The following is a 16,284-nucleotide window of genomic DNA, read 5'->3' as shown; positions in this document are numbered from 1 at the left end:
GGAGTGGTGAGCAGTGGGGCCAGGTCACAAAGGGCCTTTTTCAGGCAGAGGAGTTTAACCATAATCCTGCAGACAGGGAGAAACCACGAAAGGACAGAAACATGTACAGAACACACTGGAGTAAGAAGCTTTAATCTCTAAAGCCATTTTAAAATGAATTAAGATATAAAGCCCCTTGGGTTTCTTTATGCTTTATCCTACTCCTCTAATTGTCAAAACAAAAACAAAACCTCCTTTCCTGCACCTATTAAAAACTTAATTTTATAGAATTACGGACAGCATGCTGATTAAAGAATTCTTGATAATTAGTTAGCTATTACTTTTGTTATGTCCTTCTGCAGATTATTAGCAATTGCGTCATCAGATTTAAAAGATTTAAACCTCTGTACTTTATATTACTATTTCTTTTTTGCCAAGTGCCTGCGAGATTGAGAATTTAATTAAACTCTGGTAATTGGACTTTTAGTGGTATTAGCAGCACATTGCTTTTAAAGAGAACTTAGTGTACTTGTGCATATATAGATTTGAGATTATATTTAGTTATTTACTATTGTATTCTCCTAAAATTGTATTAAGGAGAAAAAGATAGGTTACAACAGATCTACACTGACTGGTATATAGCTCTGGAACAAGTTTCTTAGTTTCCAGTACTTCTAGCCTGAAGTATACCTTCAGCTTTGCATTGTAATTTTCAATTTACTTGTCTGTCTTTGTCCTATGAGATGCTGAACTCTGGAGCAATTCTTTGTGTTTTATTTTAACTAATGAGTATTCCTAGGGCCTAGCACATAGTAGGTATCTAAATATAGATGTGACTCATGAATGAGTGATCCTCACAAACTGACAAACTTTCACTTGAAGCTTCATTCTGTTAAACATAAAATGTTTGGTATCTGTAAAGTGTAACTGAAAACAAAAATGATGTTTAAGCTTAGAAGTTAATTTAACTGGTGTTTTTTTTCTTATAGGCATTTGTAAAAGATGTTCATGAAGATTCAATAACAGTGGCATTTGAAAACAAGTAAGTGTCTTGATATAATTTTAATATTTAGGTTCTTTAATATTTTATGCTAATTTTTCCTTTTACTCCTCATTTTAAAAAATTCAAGTGTAGTTTGAGTGTTTTTCAGGAATGGATCTTCATGTTACTGACCAGGAAGTTCGTGAACAACTCAATATTAAACCAATGGAATGACTGTTCCTGCTAATGACCTCAGAGATCCCTTTTGTATAATCTTGATCCTTACATCTCAGTCCCCTTGAATGTGAAGAAAGAAACCAGATTCTTCTGTATTAGTAACTGAGGGTTTGAATAGGAATATTTGTAAATGTTAAAAGATGAAAATGAATGGATTCATGGGTACTGGGAAAGTTGATGTGAGTTTTGTAATGTTAAATCTAAAATTGATGGTTTTAGTCATCTGGTATATTTTATTGGAAATAATTGTTTGCCCATTAACATTTTTATCTGTTTCATATGTTTATAATCATTAATAGCAGTAACTGATCGTTTCTGCTTTCTTCTGCTAGGTGAGTAAATAAAAATACCTAGAGGCCTAGGAACATTAGCTATACAAAGGCATCAATAGTATAGATGTTAGCATTTTATTGGGGGAGACAGGTCTCTTGACTAAATTTTTTTAATGCTAATAACGGCTATTTTCAGAGTAGCCATTCAAGAATATAAAGTACATATAACCTCCTTAACCGGAGTATAGATGTGGTCATGATCTTAGGATTTTACTGAACTCTGAAGTCTGGCCAACAATTATAATGTTTGGCTTTTATTTACCAAGAGAAATTAATAGTGTATCAAAAGCAGATTGCAAGTCTACAGAGAGAAGAAATAAATTAGTGGTTGCTTAGTGGCTGGTGGGGGATGGAGAACCGTAGCTAAAGAGTATGGGATTTCTTTTTGAAGTGATGAAAATTTTCTAAAATTGACTGGTAATGGTTGCACATATCTGGGAATATACTTAAACCCATTGACTTGTACATACACTTCAGTGGATGCTTATATGGTTATGTGAATTATATCTCAATAAATCTGTTAAAATACAGTATCTGACCCAGACGTGCTATAATTAGAATGTTAGCAGAATCTTGTAGCTGCCAACAGGGCAAAGTACAGTTGACCCTTGAACAACATGAGTTTGAACTGTGTAGGACCACTTATATGTGGATTTTTTTCAGTAGTAAATACTACAGTAGTGCACGATCCAGGGTTGGTTAAATCCGTGATGCAAACCACAGATATGGAGGAACTGTGGCTACGGAGAGCTGACTATAAGTTATCCGTGCATTTTTGACTGCACAGAGGGTCAGCATCCCTAACCTCCGAGTTATTCAAGGGTCAACTGTAGTTTTCTCGGATGCCTAAAACGCATTTAGGGAGACAGATAAAAGGATTTAGAGTATCCAGCCCAATTCTCAGCTCCAGACAAATAGTCTTGGTCCCAAATACAAGTTTGGATAATAGAATACCTTTCTCTGAATACATAGAGCCAAAAGTTCCAGAATGTGCCTCTGCGTGATTATCCATGCATTATACACTAGATAACAGCATCACACCTCTAACAGAGGTATCTTTGATAACTTGGAGAGTAATTTTTTTTCTTGTACTTATACTCTTATCTGCTTGTTTCCATCACTAGGTAAACACTGTTTCCCATAAAGGGAGAGTTATCTTTATTTGCTACTCTTTTAGTTTCTCCTATAGTCCTTAATCTAAGGTATTAAGCAAACACTTATTTCCTCTGTGCATTCAAGAATGTATCTGTATTTGTTTATACAGTGATAGATCAGTTCTCATTTGTTTTCAACCAGATTTCTACTGTAAACTTAAAATTATTCTTTCTATGGACCTCCTAATTGTCTGCCGTACCGTAGCTGTGTACAAGTTTCTCTTCTAGCTGTCATCCTGGGAATTTGAAATAGATCAACTTTTTCCTTGTGTTTGTGTAGTATGTATGAGATTCAACACTGGGTTTGAGCATGTCACCAGGATTTGATAGGTCCCTACCAAAGTAGTACTTTCCTTGCGTTTCCTTTTTGTTTTTCTGGGTTTTTTAAAACAAACAAAAAACAAACCTGATGTTTTGTAAAACTTCAGACTATATTTACCCTTTCTTTCCTTTCAATCATAAAGAAACTCCTATAATACCACATTATTTTAGATGCTTTCTTTTTGCCTTCCATATTTCATATTTTTTGAATAAAAAATTTGATTTTTATCTCTATACTTAAGACAAAATAATTCTTTGGAATGAAGAAACTTTATTATTATATGCTTTACAAATCAAATTTAGCAGTGAATCTTTAACATGTTAAGTCATTGAATTCAGTAAGTATATTAAAAAGTTTTTCTGAAGTAAAGACTTTTTTTTGTTTGTTTGGCCACGTTGCACAGCTTGTGGGATCTTAGTTCCCTGACCAGGGATTGAACTCGGGGCCCTGGCAGTGAGAGCACCAAGTCCTAACCACTGGACCACCAGGGAATTCCCTAAAGACAATTTTTTTTAAGTTTCAGAGTTTTCAAGGGTGTATAATAATACAGAAAAGGGGTTCAGTGTAATATAGGCCCTAATCATATTTCCACAAATTCTGACTTACCTACTGTGCTATCTTATATAATAGCTCTTCTTAAAAAAAAAAAAAAAAAAAGCACTTTTCTCAATAGGATTTTACTTAGAGAGCCCTTTAGCAGAAAACCCAGAAATGACTGCTCTAGCAGTTGGATCCTCCAGTGTTTCTGCAAAGTTTATCTTTTAATACTCTATATCATTGTAGATATAAAAGAATAATTTGGTGTTTTTCAAAATTGTTCCACATAACTTTAAATTAAAAAACATAGGCAACTTACTGAACTCCTGTAGGCTGTCTCCATCGGGTTTCTGTGGTTTAGGAGACCCCACCAGGCCAGTGCATTGCTGGTACGCCATACTGATCAGCAGCCAGCTATCCATGGCAAGAACTGACCACCTCGCGGGATCTAAAATTTAAAGGGGGAAAAGTGAGTTGTGAATTGCTAATGTGCTGACTGCCCCATTTTGCTTGGGAATTAGAGGGCACTTAGGACCAGTTTCTGTGGTCATCGGAATGTGGTTACAATTCCTTTGCAAGTGGAAGTATGGTGATGACGTTACTAACACTTACTGATACTAACGTATTTAAGCATCAAAGGAAATTGCTGTTGTGGCCCTAAGTTTAGAACTCTTAGAGGTTGAAATTATTGGAAGAAAGACTTGTTTGGAAAATTGTAATGTTGATCTATTGTGTTTAGAGAAATATTCCAACTAGAACTACAAGGCTGCTGTGCTGCATGCAGAGTTTGTTGAAATGTGTCTATATTGCCCTTATGCCCCACTCAGCAGAACACTGACAGTTTTAAAGCATTTGCTTCTTTAAACTAGAAAACCAAAGGGTCACACTTAACCAAAAGTTGATGGCAGCATGGTCATTGTTTCCATTAAACCAAAAAACATGTTAAATAATTGCATTTGCTTATTTGCAGCTGGCAGCCAGAGAGGCAGATTCCATTCCATGATGTGAGATTCCCACCACCTGTAGGTTATAATAAAGATATAAATGAAAGCGATGAAGTTGAGGTAAGTTTCCCCTGCCATCAAGTTATTAAGCACTGAAGAAGGGGGAGCATTTAATTTGCCTGTGCCTTTTGTATCCCTTGTCTTTAACACTTTTCAATCTGCATTGAGAATTATAGCTCTGATGTATGTGTGCTTTTGACTGCTCCATCTTAATAATGATTGGAAATAATACATTATGGATGCTTAAGTGTGGCTGCCCGAGCAGCACTCAGGGTGCAGCTTTGAAAGTCACCACTGATTTCCTTTGCCCACTAGTATTTCTTTTCCCCCTTCCCTCATTCTCTGAATCTTTTGTTTGAATAATATATTGTTAGTTTACAACTGTGTCCCCGTTCTAAGTAAAATGGGTTAGGAAAAAATCATTCCTTAACGATAGAGCAGCATCCTAGGCTTGCTTTAAGTAGCAGAAAATCCTCCTGGGATATTTGTAAGAACTCATCTGCGAGTTTTAGTATATACACATACAGGTAAAACATCTTTTCACAGGAGATGCTATGAACCAACTGCTTATGTGCCATTGACGTCTGACCAAAAAGTGCTATGGAGATGTAGCACATTGACAAAAACATTATATTTGTGATTTCTCTAGCCGCTGAAGATTGTTGTGACACTTAAGGCACTTGGAGTCTGCTTTATGTTGTAGTTGGTCTATATAGTATCCTTTTCTTCCTCCCTGTTCATGTACTCCATTTTAAGCTTCTTCTCTTCTCCACAATGCCTTGTTAACAGTTGAATTTCATGAGCATTTGTGGTATGATGGAAGCAGCTAAGAATCCATTTGTACAGGTCAGGTAAGGTGTACTAGGTCCTTGAATTCTTATTTCCTGTGCTAGGTACAGATGGTCAGTGAAACAGAAGAGGCCCCAGCCTTGACAAGGTCACATTCTAGTGAGGATAGCTAATATTATGGCAGTTGTAAGTCCTAGGAAGAGAAAAAGAGGATGAAAGGTGATGTAGGGGCAGGAGTGCTATTTTAGAGAGTGCTCAGAGAAGGTCTCTGGATGTCCAGGCCTGTGTTCTTTTCTCTACAGCTTTATAGTGGAAATAGAATAAAGTGCTATTTATTTACCAAAAATGTACTCAGTACTTACTAGGTGAAAGGAACTGGGCTTGGTTTTGTGACGGATCCCAGTAGGGAGCACAAACAGTGTCTGTACTTGAGGACCTTTAGCTGTTCACTTTCCCCAGGAGACTACGAGCTTCCTGAAGTCAAGGACCAGGACTTTTGGTTTGTCTATATCAGAAGGCCTCATAATAGTGTTTGGATGGATAAAGGGGACTGTTTTTTCTTTTTTTCCCCTCTCAACTGAGTCACATGACAGGTGGTAACCAGTGAGATGCTGTTGCTACAGTGACCTCACTAACTGAGGTTGTTGCTCTAGCTAGCGCAGAGCTGAAAGGAATTGATGGTCACAAGAGAGAAATGTAGGTTAAATCAAGTTGTACTGAGTCACTGTATTGTATAACCATTAACTTAGGTCTTTTGGTCTGTCTGTACCACGAATGCTCATAATAGTGATGAATAGAGGGGACTTTTTTCCCAACCTAGTCACACAACAGATGGGAACCAATGAACCACAGTTGCCAGGATGACCTCATTGTGTTACATAACAATTAACAAATAACTGAGGTTATTTCTCTGGCTAGAGCAGAGGTGAGAGGAAGTGTTGGGGGCAAGAGGGAAAGGAGGTTGAGTTCAGTTGTATTTCATCTCTGTGTTGTGTAACTATTAACTTCAGTAGTAAAAGGGAGACGAGAGTCAGAGCCTTGAGTTGCCGGTCTTCTCTCCTGTCCTCTCCTCCCCATCCTCCTCGTCCTCCCTGTGTTGTCTTTCTGCTTCTGAGTATTTCTTTCTCTCTCTCCATGTGTCTCTTTTCCTATTAACCTTGATTTGCTAGTGTCTTCACAAAAGGTTCCGTGCTGCACATCATAAGTGAACTGTGAAGTGGTCGCCAGAGAGATCAGTTTAGAAGAACTGATCCACAGTGTGTGAGAGCAGGAACGTGGTATCCAGAGGATTGCCAGCGTGGAGTTGTCCATTTTAGTGGAGAGGGGACAGGAGACCAGAGAGTGACCAAGGATCTGTCCGTTTAGTTCCCAGGATACGTGAATGCCAGGTGGTATCCTTAGTGAGCTGAGTAGTCAGCGGCCTTACCCATTCAGTGACCATGCAGCCAGGAAGTAGGCCAGGGTCAGTAACTTCCAATTTGTTATTTGCTTATTAGAGTAAAACAAAAACAAATCTATCTTTACATTTTTTAGATACATTTTCTTAGCTCTCAAAGTACCCAAGGAAAGTATGCCCAGGTTTATGAATGGTCATCTTTTCTTGAGCATTCATATTCAGATTACTGATTATTACTGAGGCAGCATAGAGAAATAGGAAAGCACTTTTTACAGGACTCTCCCAGGTAATCAGGTAGTTTCTGAGTGTGTGTCTATGTCTAGAAGTAGGGGTGCAATCTGGCTTAAAGTCTACAGCTTATGGGCTTGAAAGACACCTAAGGTCATTTTAAGAAATTTTCCTTGATGTCTGATAATTTATAGATTTCTGAATGATGTTAATCATGAAATATTCTATGTTGTAATTTTTGTGTAGGTTTATTCCAGAGCAAATGAAAAAGAGCCTTGCTGTTGGTGGTTAGCTAAAGTGAGGATGATAAAGGGTGAGGTAGGAAAATGCCTATTTAAATTTTTTTTCTTACGCGATTTCCCTTTTCTAAAGCCAGGTATACTACATTTCAGTCTGGATTTCTATTTGAAAGTAATATCTAACTTGAGCATTTTATTTAAATGTTTACATGTTCAGTATATTTCGTGTGTTTGTTAGTTGATCAAATAGTTTTTTTTCCTCTAGAGAATTGAAAAACAACTGAATAGGTATAGCTTCTTGTTCTTACTTTAAACGCTGTGACCAGGAATGACTTTCATTTATTTCTCACAGTTTTATGTGATAGAATATGCAGCATGTGATGCTACATACAATGAAATTGTCACAATTGAACGTTTACGATCAGTTAATCCCAACAAACCTGCCACAAAAGATACTTTCCATAAAATCAAACTGGACGTGCCAGAAGACTTACGACAAATGTAAGTTGGTATGCAAGAAAAGGCTGAGAACTTAGAGGTGCTATGCAATTAATTTAAAAGAATATAAGTTTTCAAATAATAGAAATCAATTTTTAAATTCAGTGAACTTTGGCAAAAAATGGTTTGCAAAAGTAGTGAAAAAAACATATTTAGCTTTTTCCAGTTATATAATCAAGCCAACATTCCACTTGTTTAAACTTACTTGGTTACATACATGGCTAATGTACATTTGTTTTCTAAAATACACATTGTTCATAGAATTTTAAGATTTTGAAACTGGTTAATACAGATATTCTGTCCTAAGTCACAGATCAATTTCTAGGCAATGGAGATTTGTCCAGGTTTTTTCCCTTTTAGCTAGTATTTTCAGATAAATATGTAACAAGTAGAGCTTAAAGAAGCTTCGAAAGGTCATCTCTCTTATAATCCTTGATCTGAAGTAATGCTTAAAGACCTTTTAGAGAAGAAATTCCTTTTTAAAGATTTCATCAAGGGCGTATATTAAGTTTGATTTGGACATGTCATACCTTAGATAAACAGTAACCTGTATTTCACAATACACAGAAATCCTGCTTCTTGATTATAGAGATTGCATATGTATGTTTGTGCCTTCTGATTCTTACACATTTCCTTCTCTCCCTTAAGTTGGTCAGTACTTTTTCTTTAGAAAAGAAACAGCAAAACAAAATTGAGTATCCTGTAGCTATCCCCAAAAGTGTTCAACAGTTGACTCAAGAAAATTAGTGACCTACCATATGTAACTGAAATCAGGAAGCCTGCAGGGGAGAGTAGTTCCCCTAAAGATGTCACCTCTGGTCATCTAAGACCACCAGTAATCCCCTAAGAACATAACTGGTTTTTTCCTTTCTCTGTAATCTCATATGCTTGATTGGCCTGAGTATATCAGAAATGTACGGCAAAGGAACTAAACTGTTAAATGGATACAGCATATTTTGCATAAATCAAGTTTAAGATGAATCTACAGTTCTACTAAGTGCAAATGTCTCTGTATATATTTGTACCAGTAGTTGGTAATCAGTCATCTGAACTTCACAGTGGATATTGTTTTTATTTCTAGGTGTGCCAAAGAATCGGCACATAAGGACTTTAAAAAGGCAGTTGGTGCCTTTTCTGTAACTTATGATGCAGAAAACTATCAGCTTGTCATTTTGGTGAGTGTGTTTGAGTTGTCTATTTTTGGTGTATTTCATTTAGGGCATTTGCTTTGATAATAATGATGTCGATTTATATCCTTTAGTCTATCAATGAAGTCACCTCAAAGCGTGCACACATGCTGATTGACATGCACTTTCGGAGTCTGCGCACTAAGCTGTCTCTGATACTGAGAAATGAGGAAGCCAGTAAGCAGCTAGAGGTATGTGGCTTTCCCTAGGGATGGTTGTAAGATTATCTAGAAATAACTGTGTGTTTACAAAACTTGAATATGGGCAGCTTGTCCTTTATTTATTGTTTCTTAGCAATTCCTTATATTCTATATTTTGAAAAATTAAATTGTACAGTGCATAATCGTACTAAAATTTTTATGCCTGAGGTTTCAGAATTCAGCAGCAGTTTATGTATGCTAAGGAACTTCTGGCCAACTCACTTTTTACTAGAAGTTCATCAAAGCTGCTAATAAAATGAAGCAATGCTTCTTCCATATAACATGTTATCATTAAAGTACTAGAGAGTATTTAAATATCTAATCATATTCCTTTCATTATGTATGTTTATCTCTGTTTAAAAGGGTATAGAACTTCTTCATTCTAATTGGTTGTCACTCTTTAAAACTCCTGTCTTCAGATTCCTGCCAGAGGCTATTTCCCTAACTTACTATTTCGTCTCTTAAGGTGCATTTTATCTACTTTTATTAATCCTCCAATAATTTCCATCACCATACATTTATTTTCATTGATAACTATTTAGTACTTCCATCCATTACCATAGAAACTAAATGGATCTTAGTTTAATGTGCCAACTGAAGTATATTATTGTCAGATTCCAGAGTTCCTCATCATTATTCATTTCGTTAGAGGGAAAACACCATGCAGTTGAAATAGTAAAGAAAAAAAGGAGTTCCAAACTGCATTTTAAGAGAGAAGGTGACTACTACTAAAGGCTGTATTCTTGTAAAACTCTGTGAAACGTGCCACCTTCCAACTTACTATGTGATCGCTGAACTCTCAGCAGGAGAGGAGACATTCATATCTCCTTTTGCTACTTTGTTTTCCTTACGGCCATATGGAGGTCTATTTAATTGGTTTTTTACTCTCATTCTTTCTTGATGTCCCTGTGTTCACAAGTTTGTGGTTTCTTTAGTGATTCTCTCATAGCTTTTAGGCCAGAACAGCCTCCTTACTTTCATTGTGAGTATTGTGGAAATATACTCATTTACCTCTTCTTAAACATCTAATTCTTCTTAAATGGTCTGTTATCATACCTTTGGCTTATCATTTATCAGTGAATTATCAATTGAAAAGAATGAACCAGGTGAATGAACCAGGACTCAAAAAACATGACCTCTTGAAAAGTCCTAGGAATATTTGATACATTTTGTTGCTCTAATCTACAAAAAAGGATTTTATACTTTTTAAATTGTTTATAGTAGTTACACTCATTCATTCAAATTATCAGGTATGTTGAATAATGAGAAACTAGCGTGCATGCCTATCTTTTCTCACTACTAATATTAAAGAGATCCACATATTCAGATACGAAATTTCCATTTTTCAACATGAGCCACTAATATGTTTGGTTTTCATTAATGGCATGCTAGAACTAAACATTAAATTTTGATAATACTATCTAAAGAGAGTGATTATCCACAAGTTTGAGGTGTCAGTATAACCTAGTTCAGTCATCACTGAATATTTGGAAGAATTCATCTTACTTGTGGATCCAGATCACAAGGTCTTACAGACTCTGATCTCATTTTAGGTTGCAGGCACATATGTAAGATAAGCTGTAAATCTTTGATACTCTGTGATCATTCAATTTAATTACTATACCAAAATTTTTATGATTCCTTTACTCAGGTTGGGGATGGGGGTGGGAGGGTGTCTTTCTAATGTCATCACTTCATCAGAGGACTATCTAGGCCCACAGTATCTAGTGATAAGTTATGTAAATGGCACTGTTTCTAGAAAAAAAAATATATGCACACACACACACCAATATCCTTTAATAAAATGAAATGAAACACAACATTGTAAAGCAACCATACTCCAATGAAAATGAATTAAAAAAATGAAATGAGTACAATTTTCTGTAAAGATGGTATTTAAATTTTTTTTTTACTTAATTAATATTGAGTCTGTCAGACCCAGTGAGCTGGTTTTTATTTGGGAACATTTGATCTGCTTCTTAAGTATTACATTGATGTCATTGGTTAACTAAGGCAGCCTTGCAAATAGGTTTGCAAAAGTTACCTTGGAAAATTGTCAACAAGCCCTTTCCTGTTAACAAAAATATATCAAATGGCATAGACCTTTAGTGACCTAAAAAGTACTTACGCTGTGCGAAATATTTTCTTAAACCTGTTAGTTTCCAAGTGAAACTGATTTATAGGTCCCTGATATACAGGGTCAAGATAATTTACATGGCTGACCTAAATACAGTTGTCTTAATAGTTGATAAAGCATACTAATCAGATGTGTGTTTCTCTTCAGAGTTCAAGGCAACTTGCCTCAAGGTTTCACGAACAGTTTATCGTACGAGAAGATCTGATGGGTCTAGCTATTGGTACTCATGGTGCTAATATTCAGCAAGCTAGAAAGGTACCTGGGGTCACAGCTATCGATCTAGATGAAGATACCTGCACATTTCATATTTATGGGGAGGTAAATATTTTACTAAATAGTGTTTTTCTAAAATAAAAAATAGTATTTTAGCTGGCTCATCTTTTGTTGATTTAAATCTTTTCCCCATTTGTATTAGGATCAGGATGCAGTGAAAAAGGCTCGAAGCTTTCTGGAATTTGCTGAAGATGTCATACAAGTTCCAAGGAACTTAGTAGGTGAGTCGTCAATTGCTTTTGACACACACTACAAAAGCAAAAGTTAGGTAAACAGTTTATTTATACCGATAGAATTCCATTTTCACTCACTTGGGGAGTCACTTAGCTGAAGCTTAGTCTTTGAAATAGTCTGTTGCTACAGTGTACAAAAAATATTTGGTAAATACAGTCAAAGATTACATTTTCAGAAGGTGTGCAAAAGATACTGCTTTGCTAGTTCAAACCTACTGGTTCCTGGAAGGATAAATTTTGCACAGCCTCTTCACTATATGTATTTATATCTTAAATATGTTTTTTTCAAAATTAATGACATTTGGGGGCTTTTTATAATTTGGAATAGACTGGTATTTGATCTCTCTAATGGGGCTATAAAATGATAGCACTCTTCATTATCTCAGAGTTGAAGATCTGAATATAGGTTACTTAAATCTAATAAGTTCCAAAGCTAGAAGTAATTCCGAATGTCTCTAGGGCTTTCTGCAACGTCAACTGTAATTCTTCATTTTGACTTGTTTCATGATCATCACCAATCACGAGTACCAGCAAACACATGGGAACTCTTTATCTTTAGTAGAACATATCAACAAAGTGCAGTTTTATCAAGAATACTACATATGTTTTAAATTTATAAATAAAATTGGGACACACTGCCTATACATTTAAAAAAATTTTTAACTTGATATCATGACTGGTTATAAAAAGTAATGCATGCCCTTTGGAATGTTTAAAGGAGAAGATAAGGACTTTCTATGCATTTTTTCCACCTACTTTCAGTTCTACTTAGCCTGCTCTTTTTATCAGCATAGAATTATAAACATCTTCCTATGCCATTAAAAAACACTTGGAATGGTATTTTTCTCCCAAAGACAATTAGTTTGAAGATGAAGTATAAAATACTAGTGAAATAATGCAGAATTATTTTCTCAACTATATACTACAGACAACCGAAGAGCATGACTATGTAATGTTACTGAGGTAACTTGCACACCAGTTGTGTGTGTGGGAAATGTGTGATTAGCACCATCCTGGTTACCTCAGGATAAGTGGGGTTGTGAATGATATTTATTTTCCTCTTATTTGCAGTTTGTCAAGCAATTGCCTACATTTTATAGTTAGAAAAGTTATTTTAAATTTAGAAATTCTTAGAAAATATAACCATTAGACAGTTTTTTCAAAAATTACTGAATAAAAACTTATGTGTCAGATTCACGAAAGTTCATTTTGGAGATGGCTTGATGATAGGGAAAGGTCTTGGGTGTAGGCGCTGGATCCAGATTTCAGCTCTACTTCACTTTTTGGTCGCTATTTGGCCTTGGGCAACTGACTTAGCCTCCTTGAGTCTACTTTCCTCACCTCTAAAACAAATGTGATCATAGTGTCTACCGTATAGGATTGTGATAATTAAATAGGAAGATATAGATAGATAGTTAAAGATATAATTACATAAGCTCTGGATATAGTAGGGGACTCTGTGAATGTAGTTCTCTTTCCTTCCCCTATTCAAAACAATTCCAGTTCGGTAGAGCAGAATTATAGTAAGCTGTCAGTTGGGAATTGGAAATAACTATGTAACGTAGAATTGGATTATTTGCTATTAAAAGTAGATTCTACCTGTGGTCTTACCTAAACAGAAGAGGATCCCAGCAGTGACCTTTCACCAGAAAGCCTGATTTTCATTTTGTTCCTACCTAGAAAAATAAGACAGTTCTGTTTTAGAGGCTGTCTCTTCCAGCACTGGGAATGTTGGGAGTTTTCAGAAAGCGTTTTTGTATAAAATTTGGCAAGGCAGATCTATAGGGAGATGTCTAATAAGTATTGTATGAGTTTTCAAGTCCCACAATATGACTTATGATCTCTCTTATTTCCCACAAACTCTCTTTGGTACGTACACTGATTTATCTTTCTTTTCTAAAAATTTGCTTGTTTTTCACCCACTTTGACAGTGAATTGGTCTAATAAGTGTTATAGACATAAAGAAAAAAACCATGGGAAGACTCTCTCCTTCCTCCACCCCTTTTCATTTGAAGGGAAGAAGAGCTGAAATAATTGACAGAAAGACCTAAATCAGGAGTCCTGATTTAGTGGTGTCAGTTCTTTTCCCTGACCACTGACCAGTCATGCAGGTTATGACCAGTCAGAAGAGGTTATGGGGGTGAGTGAGGCTGGCACGCAAAGCAAGAGTGCCAAGGCTATGCTGATTAGAAGAACCACAAGGTTGTGCTTTGACAGGGCTTTCCCTGCATTCTTATTTAGGATCGGCTCAGCAAATTTTCGATTCCAGTTTTTTCCCCATCCCTACCTCAGGTGAAATGGTGGGGCAAGCACATGATGGGCGTGGCCAGTGCTGGGTGCTTTAAGAACCTTGGGAGAGCCCTTGGAATCAGATGTAATTCACATGTAGATTTCTAGAATCCCTTGTTCTTAATATTTGTAATGTCTTGCTTTACACTAATGCATGATGATGGCTGTGAAAGCAGTCATTTCCCAGTTAAGTATATGATTAAATTTTATAAAATGAGAGAGAATCGAGTGCCCATTCATTACTGGTATTTGAAGTCTTTGGAGTTTTAACAGATGATACTGATAAAACTTAATCTTGAATTGGTTTTAAGCTTTTCCATTGTGGTTTTAAGTTAAAAGTGTGATTTCTTAATCTTTTACTCTGACTAATCCCTTTACCTTCTAACATACTAATATAATTTGTGAGTAATGCACAAGAGTAGTAGTCCACTAACACATTGGCCTGAAGAATGTGTACTTTTAGATGTACTTATAGCTGCTTAAGCCACTTTTAAACTTAGAGTACCTTTTATAAATATGCCATATAAAATTCTAAAAATCTTTGCCATGGGCAAAGAAGCAGATTTCAATCAGGTACAGATAGAATTGAAATTGTCAAAGAACGAAGCCAATGTATTTTCTACTATCTGTCCTTTTCCTTAATTCCTTTTATAGAACTTTGCAGAAAGAATGATACACGCCACTATACCTGAACATTTAAAATATGCCCTTTTATGCCAAATAAGAGCCTATCTTTGAACTGCCTTAAAAATTCAAAATTGCCCGTTTCAGTTCACAAGTATTATCAGTTCACAAGTATTAATCAACTCTAATACCTGACCAGAGGAGTTTGAACAATGATGACCTCATAAAATGGAAAGCCAGTTTGACTCTGTCTTTTTGAAAAGAGTCTCTGTTTTGGTTTTGAGATAGATAGACAGACAGACAGATACGGAGGAAGAAAGAAAGAAAGAACTGAAATTATATGAAATTTTATACGTATATATAAAATGTGATCGTTTATGGTGGGGTGTGCTTACTGGTTTGAGGTATGTGTTTTTAAAACCAAACATGAATTATTCATTTCTTACCTTAGGCAAAGTAATAGGAAAAAATGGAAAACTGATTCAGGAGATTGTGGACAAGTCAGGAGTTGTGAGGGTGAGAATTGAAGCTGAAAATGAGAAAAATGTTCCACAAGAAGAGGTATGTTTCTAGTGCGTATGTTTCTGGTTTCTCTAATAAAAGTAAAAGTCTTTTATTGTCTTATTTGAGATAGTAACTTAGAGGCCTCCAAAATGCACATAATGTGAATGTAAAAAGTCTATCAGGCATTCCAGTTAATTGCAGTTGTAGATAACGGCCTCTGTTTATTTTCTAATGCTGTGATTGTGGATTAGTAATTTTAACCCCTTTAAGCCTTATTTCTTGATCTTCAACATGAGTAATCACAAATGTAAAAAAAAAGTCTGAAGCACTCTTCACATATTACTTAATGTTCCTGACAGAGACAAAATTGGGACACTAGTTAGGTCTTCTGGCTTTCATCCTTTGGCTTTTTCACTTTGTGTGTCTGCTTATTTTCTGTGCTTTACATTTTTTAAAGTATTTGGGGTGGGGGGGTAAGGGCGTGCTCTTCTGTACAATGGTACTGTTTAAAATAAAATCCTTTCAAATTGCCATAATTTTCATATATTTCATAGTCTTTTGTCAAGGTTCTTTTAGCTGAAGTTGAATCTTTGTGCGCTTTTACTGCATAATGTTTGCATTCTGTAAGTTTGTTTACCAAGACTGTTTATAATAGCTTCTGTTCTTAAAAATATGATCATTGGTACAATAATGGAGCTAAATAAAGTCTTAGAAATTGGTCCTTTTTTTTTTCTCTTTTGTGTTTTGTGTTTTTCACCAAGGAAATTATGCCACCAAATTCCCTACCTTCCAGTAACTCAAGGGTTGGACCTACTCCTTCAGAAGAAAAAAAGCATATAGATGTAAAGGAAAACAGCACTCATTTTTCTCAGCCTAACAGCACAAAAGTCCAGAGGGTAAGAAATAATGGTCACTTTGAATTATACTAAAAGTCATTTCTTCAGCCCAAATGTTACAGTTGGTGTTTTGGGTATTTTCTGTGGTTAGGCTCATAAGGCTACTCATGCTATATTTGTTTCAAATCTGATTGCCAGCTTATGAGATATTACAAACCAAAGTGATAACTACTCTTCAGTTTATTCACAGTGAAAAATCTTATGCTGTAAACATAAAATACAGGGTTGCATTCAGTGGTCACAT

At 35.7% G+C, this 16,284-nt stretch overlaps 1 protein-coding gene across 11 annotated transcripts in view; it reads left to right on the top strand.

Annotated features, from left to right (window-relative positions):
• FMR1 (fragile X messenger ribonucleoprotein 1) overlaps positions 1-16,284 on the top strand; it is a 36,712-nt gene that overhangs the window by 7,660 nt on the left and 12,768 nt on the right. For all 11 annotated transcript variants that reach the window (XM_060002217.2, XM_060002212.2, XM_060002210.2 and 8 more), the window contains exons 2-11: positions 969-1,021; positions 4,514-4,607; positions 7,207-7,278; positions 7,552-7,700; positions 8,779-8,872; positions 8,959-9,075; positions 11,369-11,539; positions 11,637-11,715; positions 15,092-15,201; positions 15,906-16,040. In XM_060002217.2, the coding sequence (XP_059858200.1) occupies positions 969-1,021; positions 4,514-4,607; positions 7,207-7,278; positions 7,552-7,700; positions 8,779-8,872; positions 8,959-9,075; positions 11,369-11,539; positions 11,637-11,715; positions 15,092-15,201; positions 15,906-16,040 (1,074 nt within the window). The remainder of the gene's footprint in view (positions 1-968; positions 1,022-4,513; positions 4,608-7,206; positions 7,279-7,551; positions 7,701-8,778; positions 8,873-8,958; positions 9,076-11,368; positions 11,540-11,636; positions 11,716-15,091; positions 15,202-15,905; positions 16,041-16,284) is intronic.

This window comes from Delphinus delphis, chromosome X (assembly GCF_949987515.2).
Source record: "Delphinus delphis chromosome X, mDelDel1.2, whole genome shotgun sequence".
Classification (NCBI taxonomy): Eukaryota; Metazoa; Chordata; class Mammalia; order Artiodactyla; family Delphinidae; genus Delphinus; species Delphinus delphis.
Note: the sequence above shows the minus strand (reverse complement) of the source record. Positions and strands in the feature narration are given on the sequence as shown.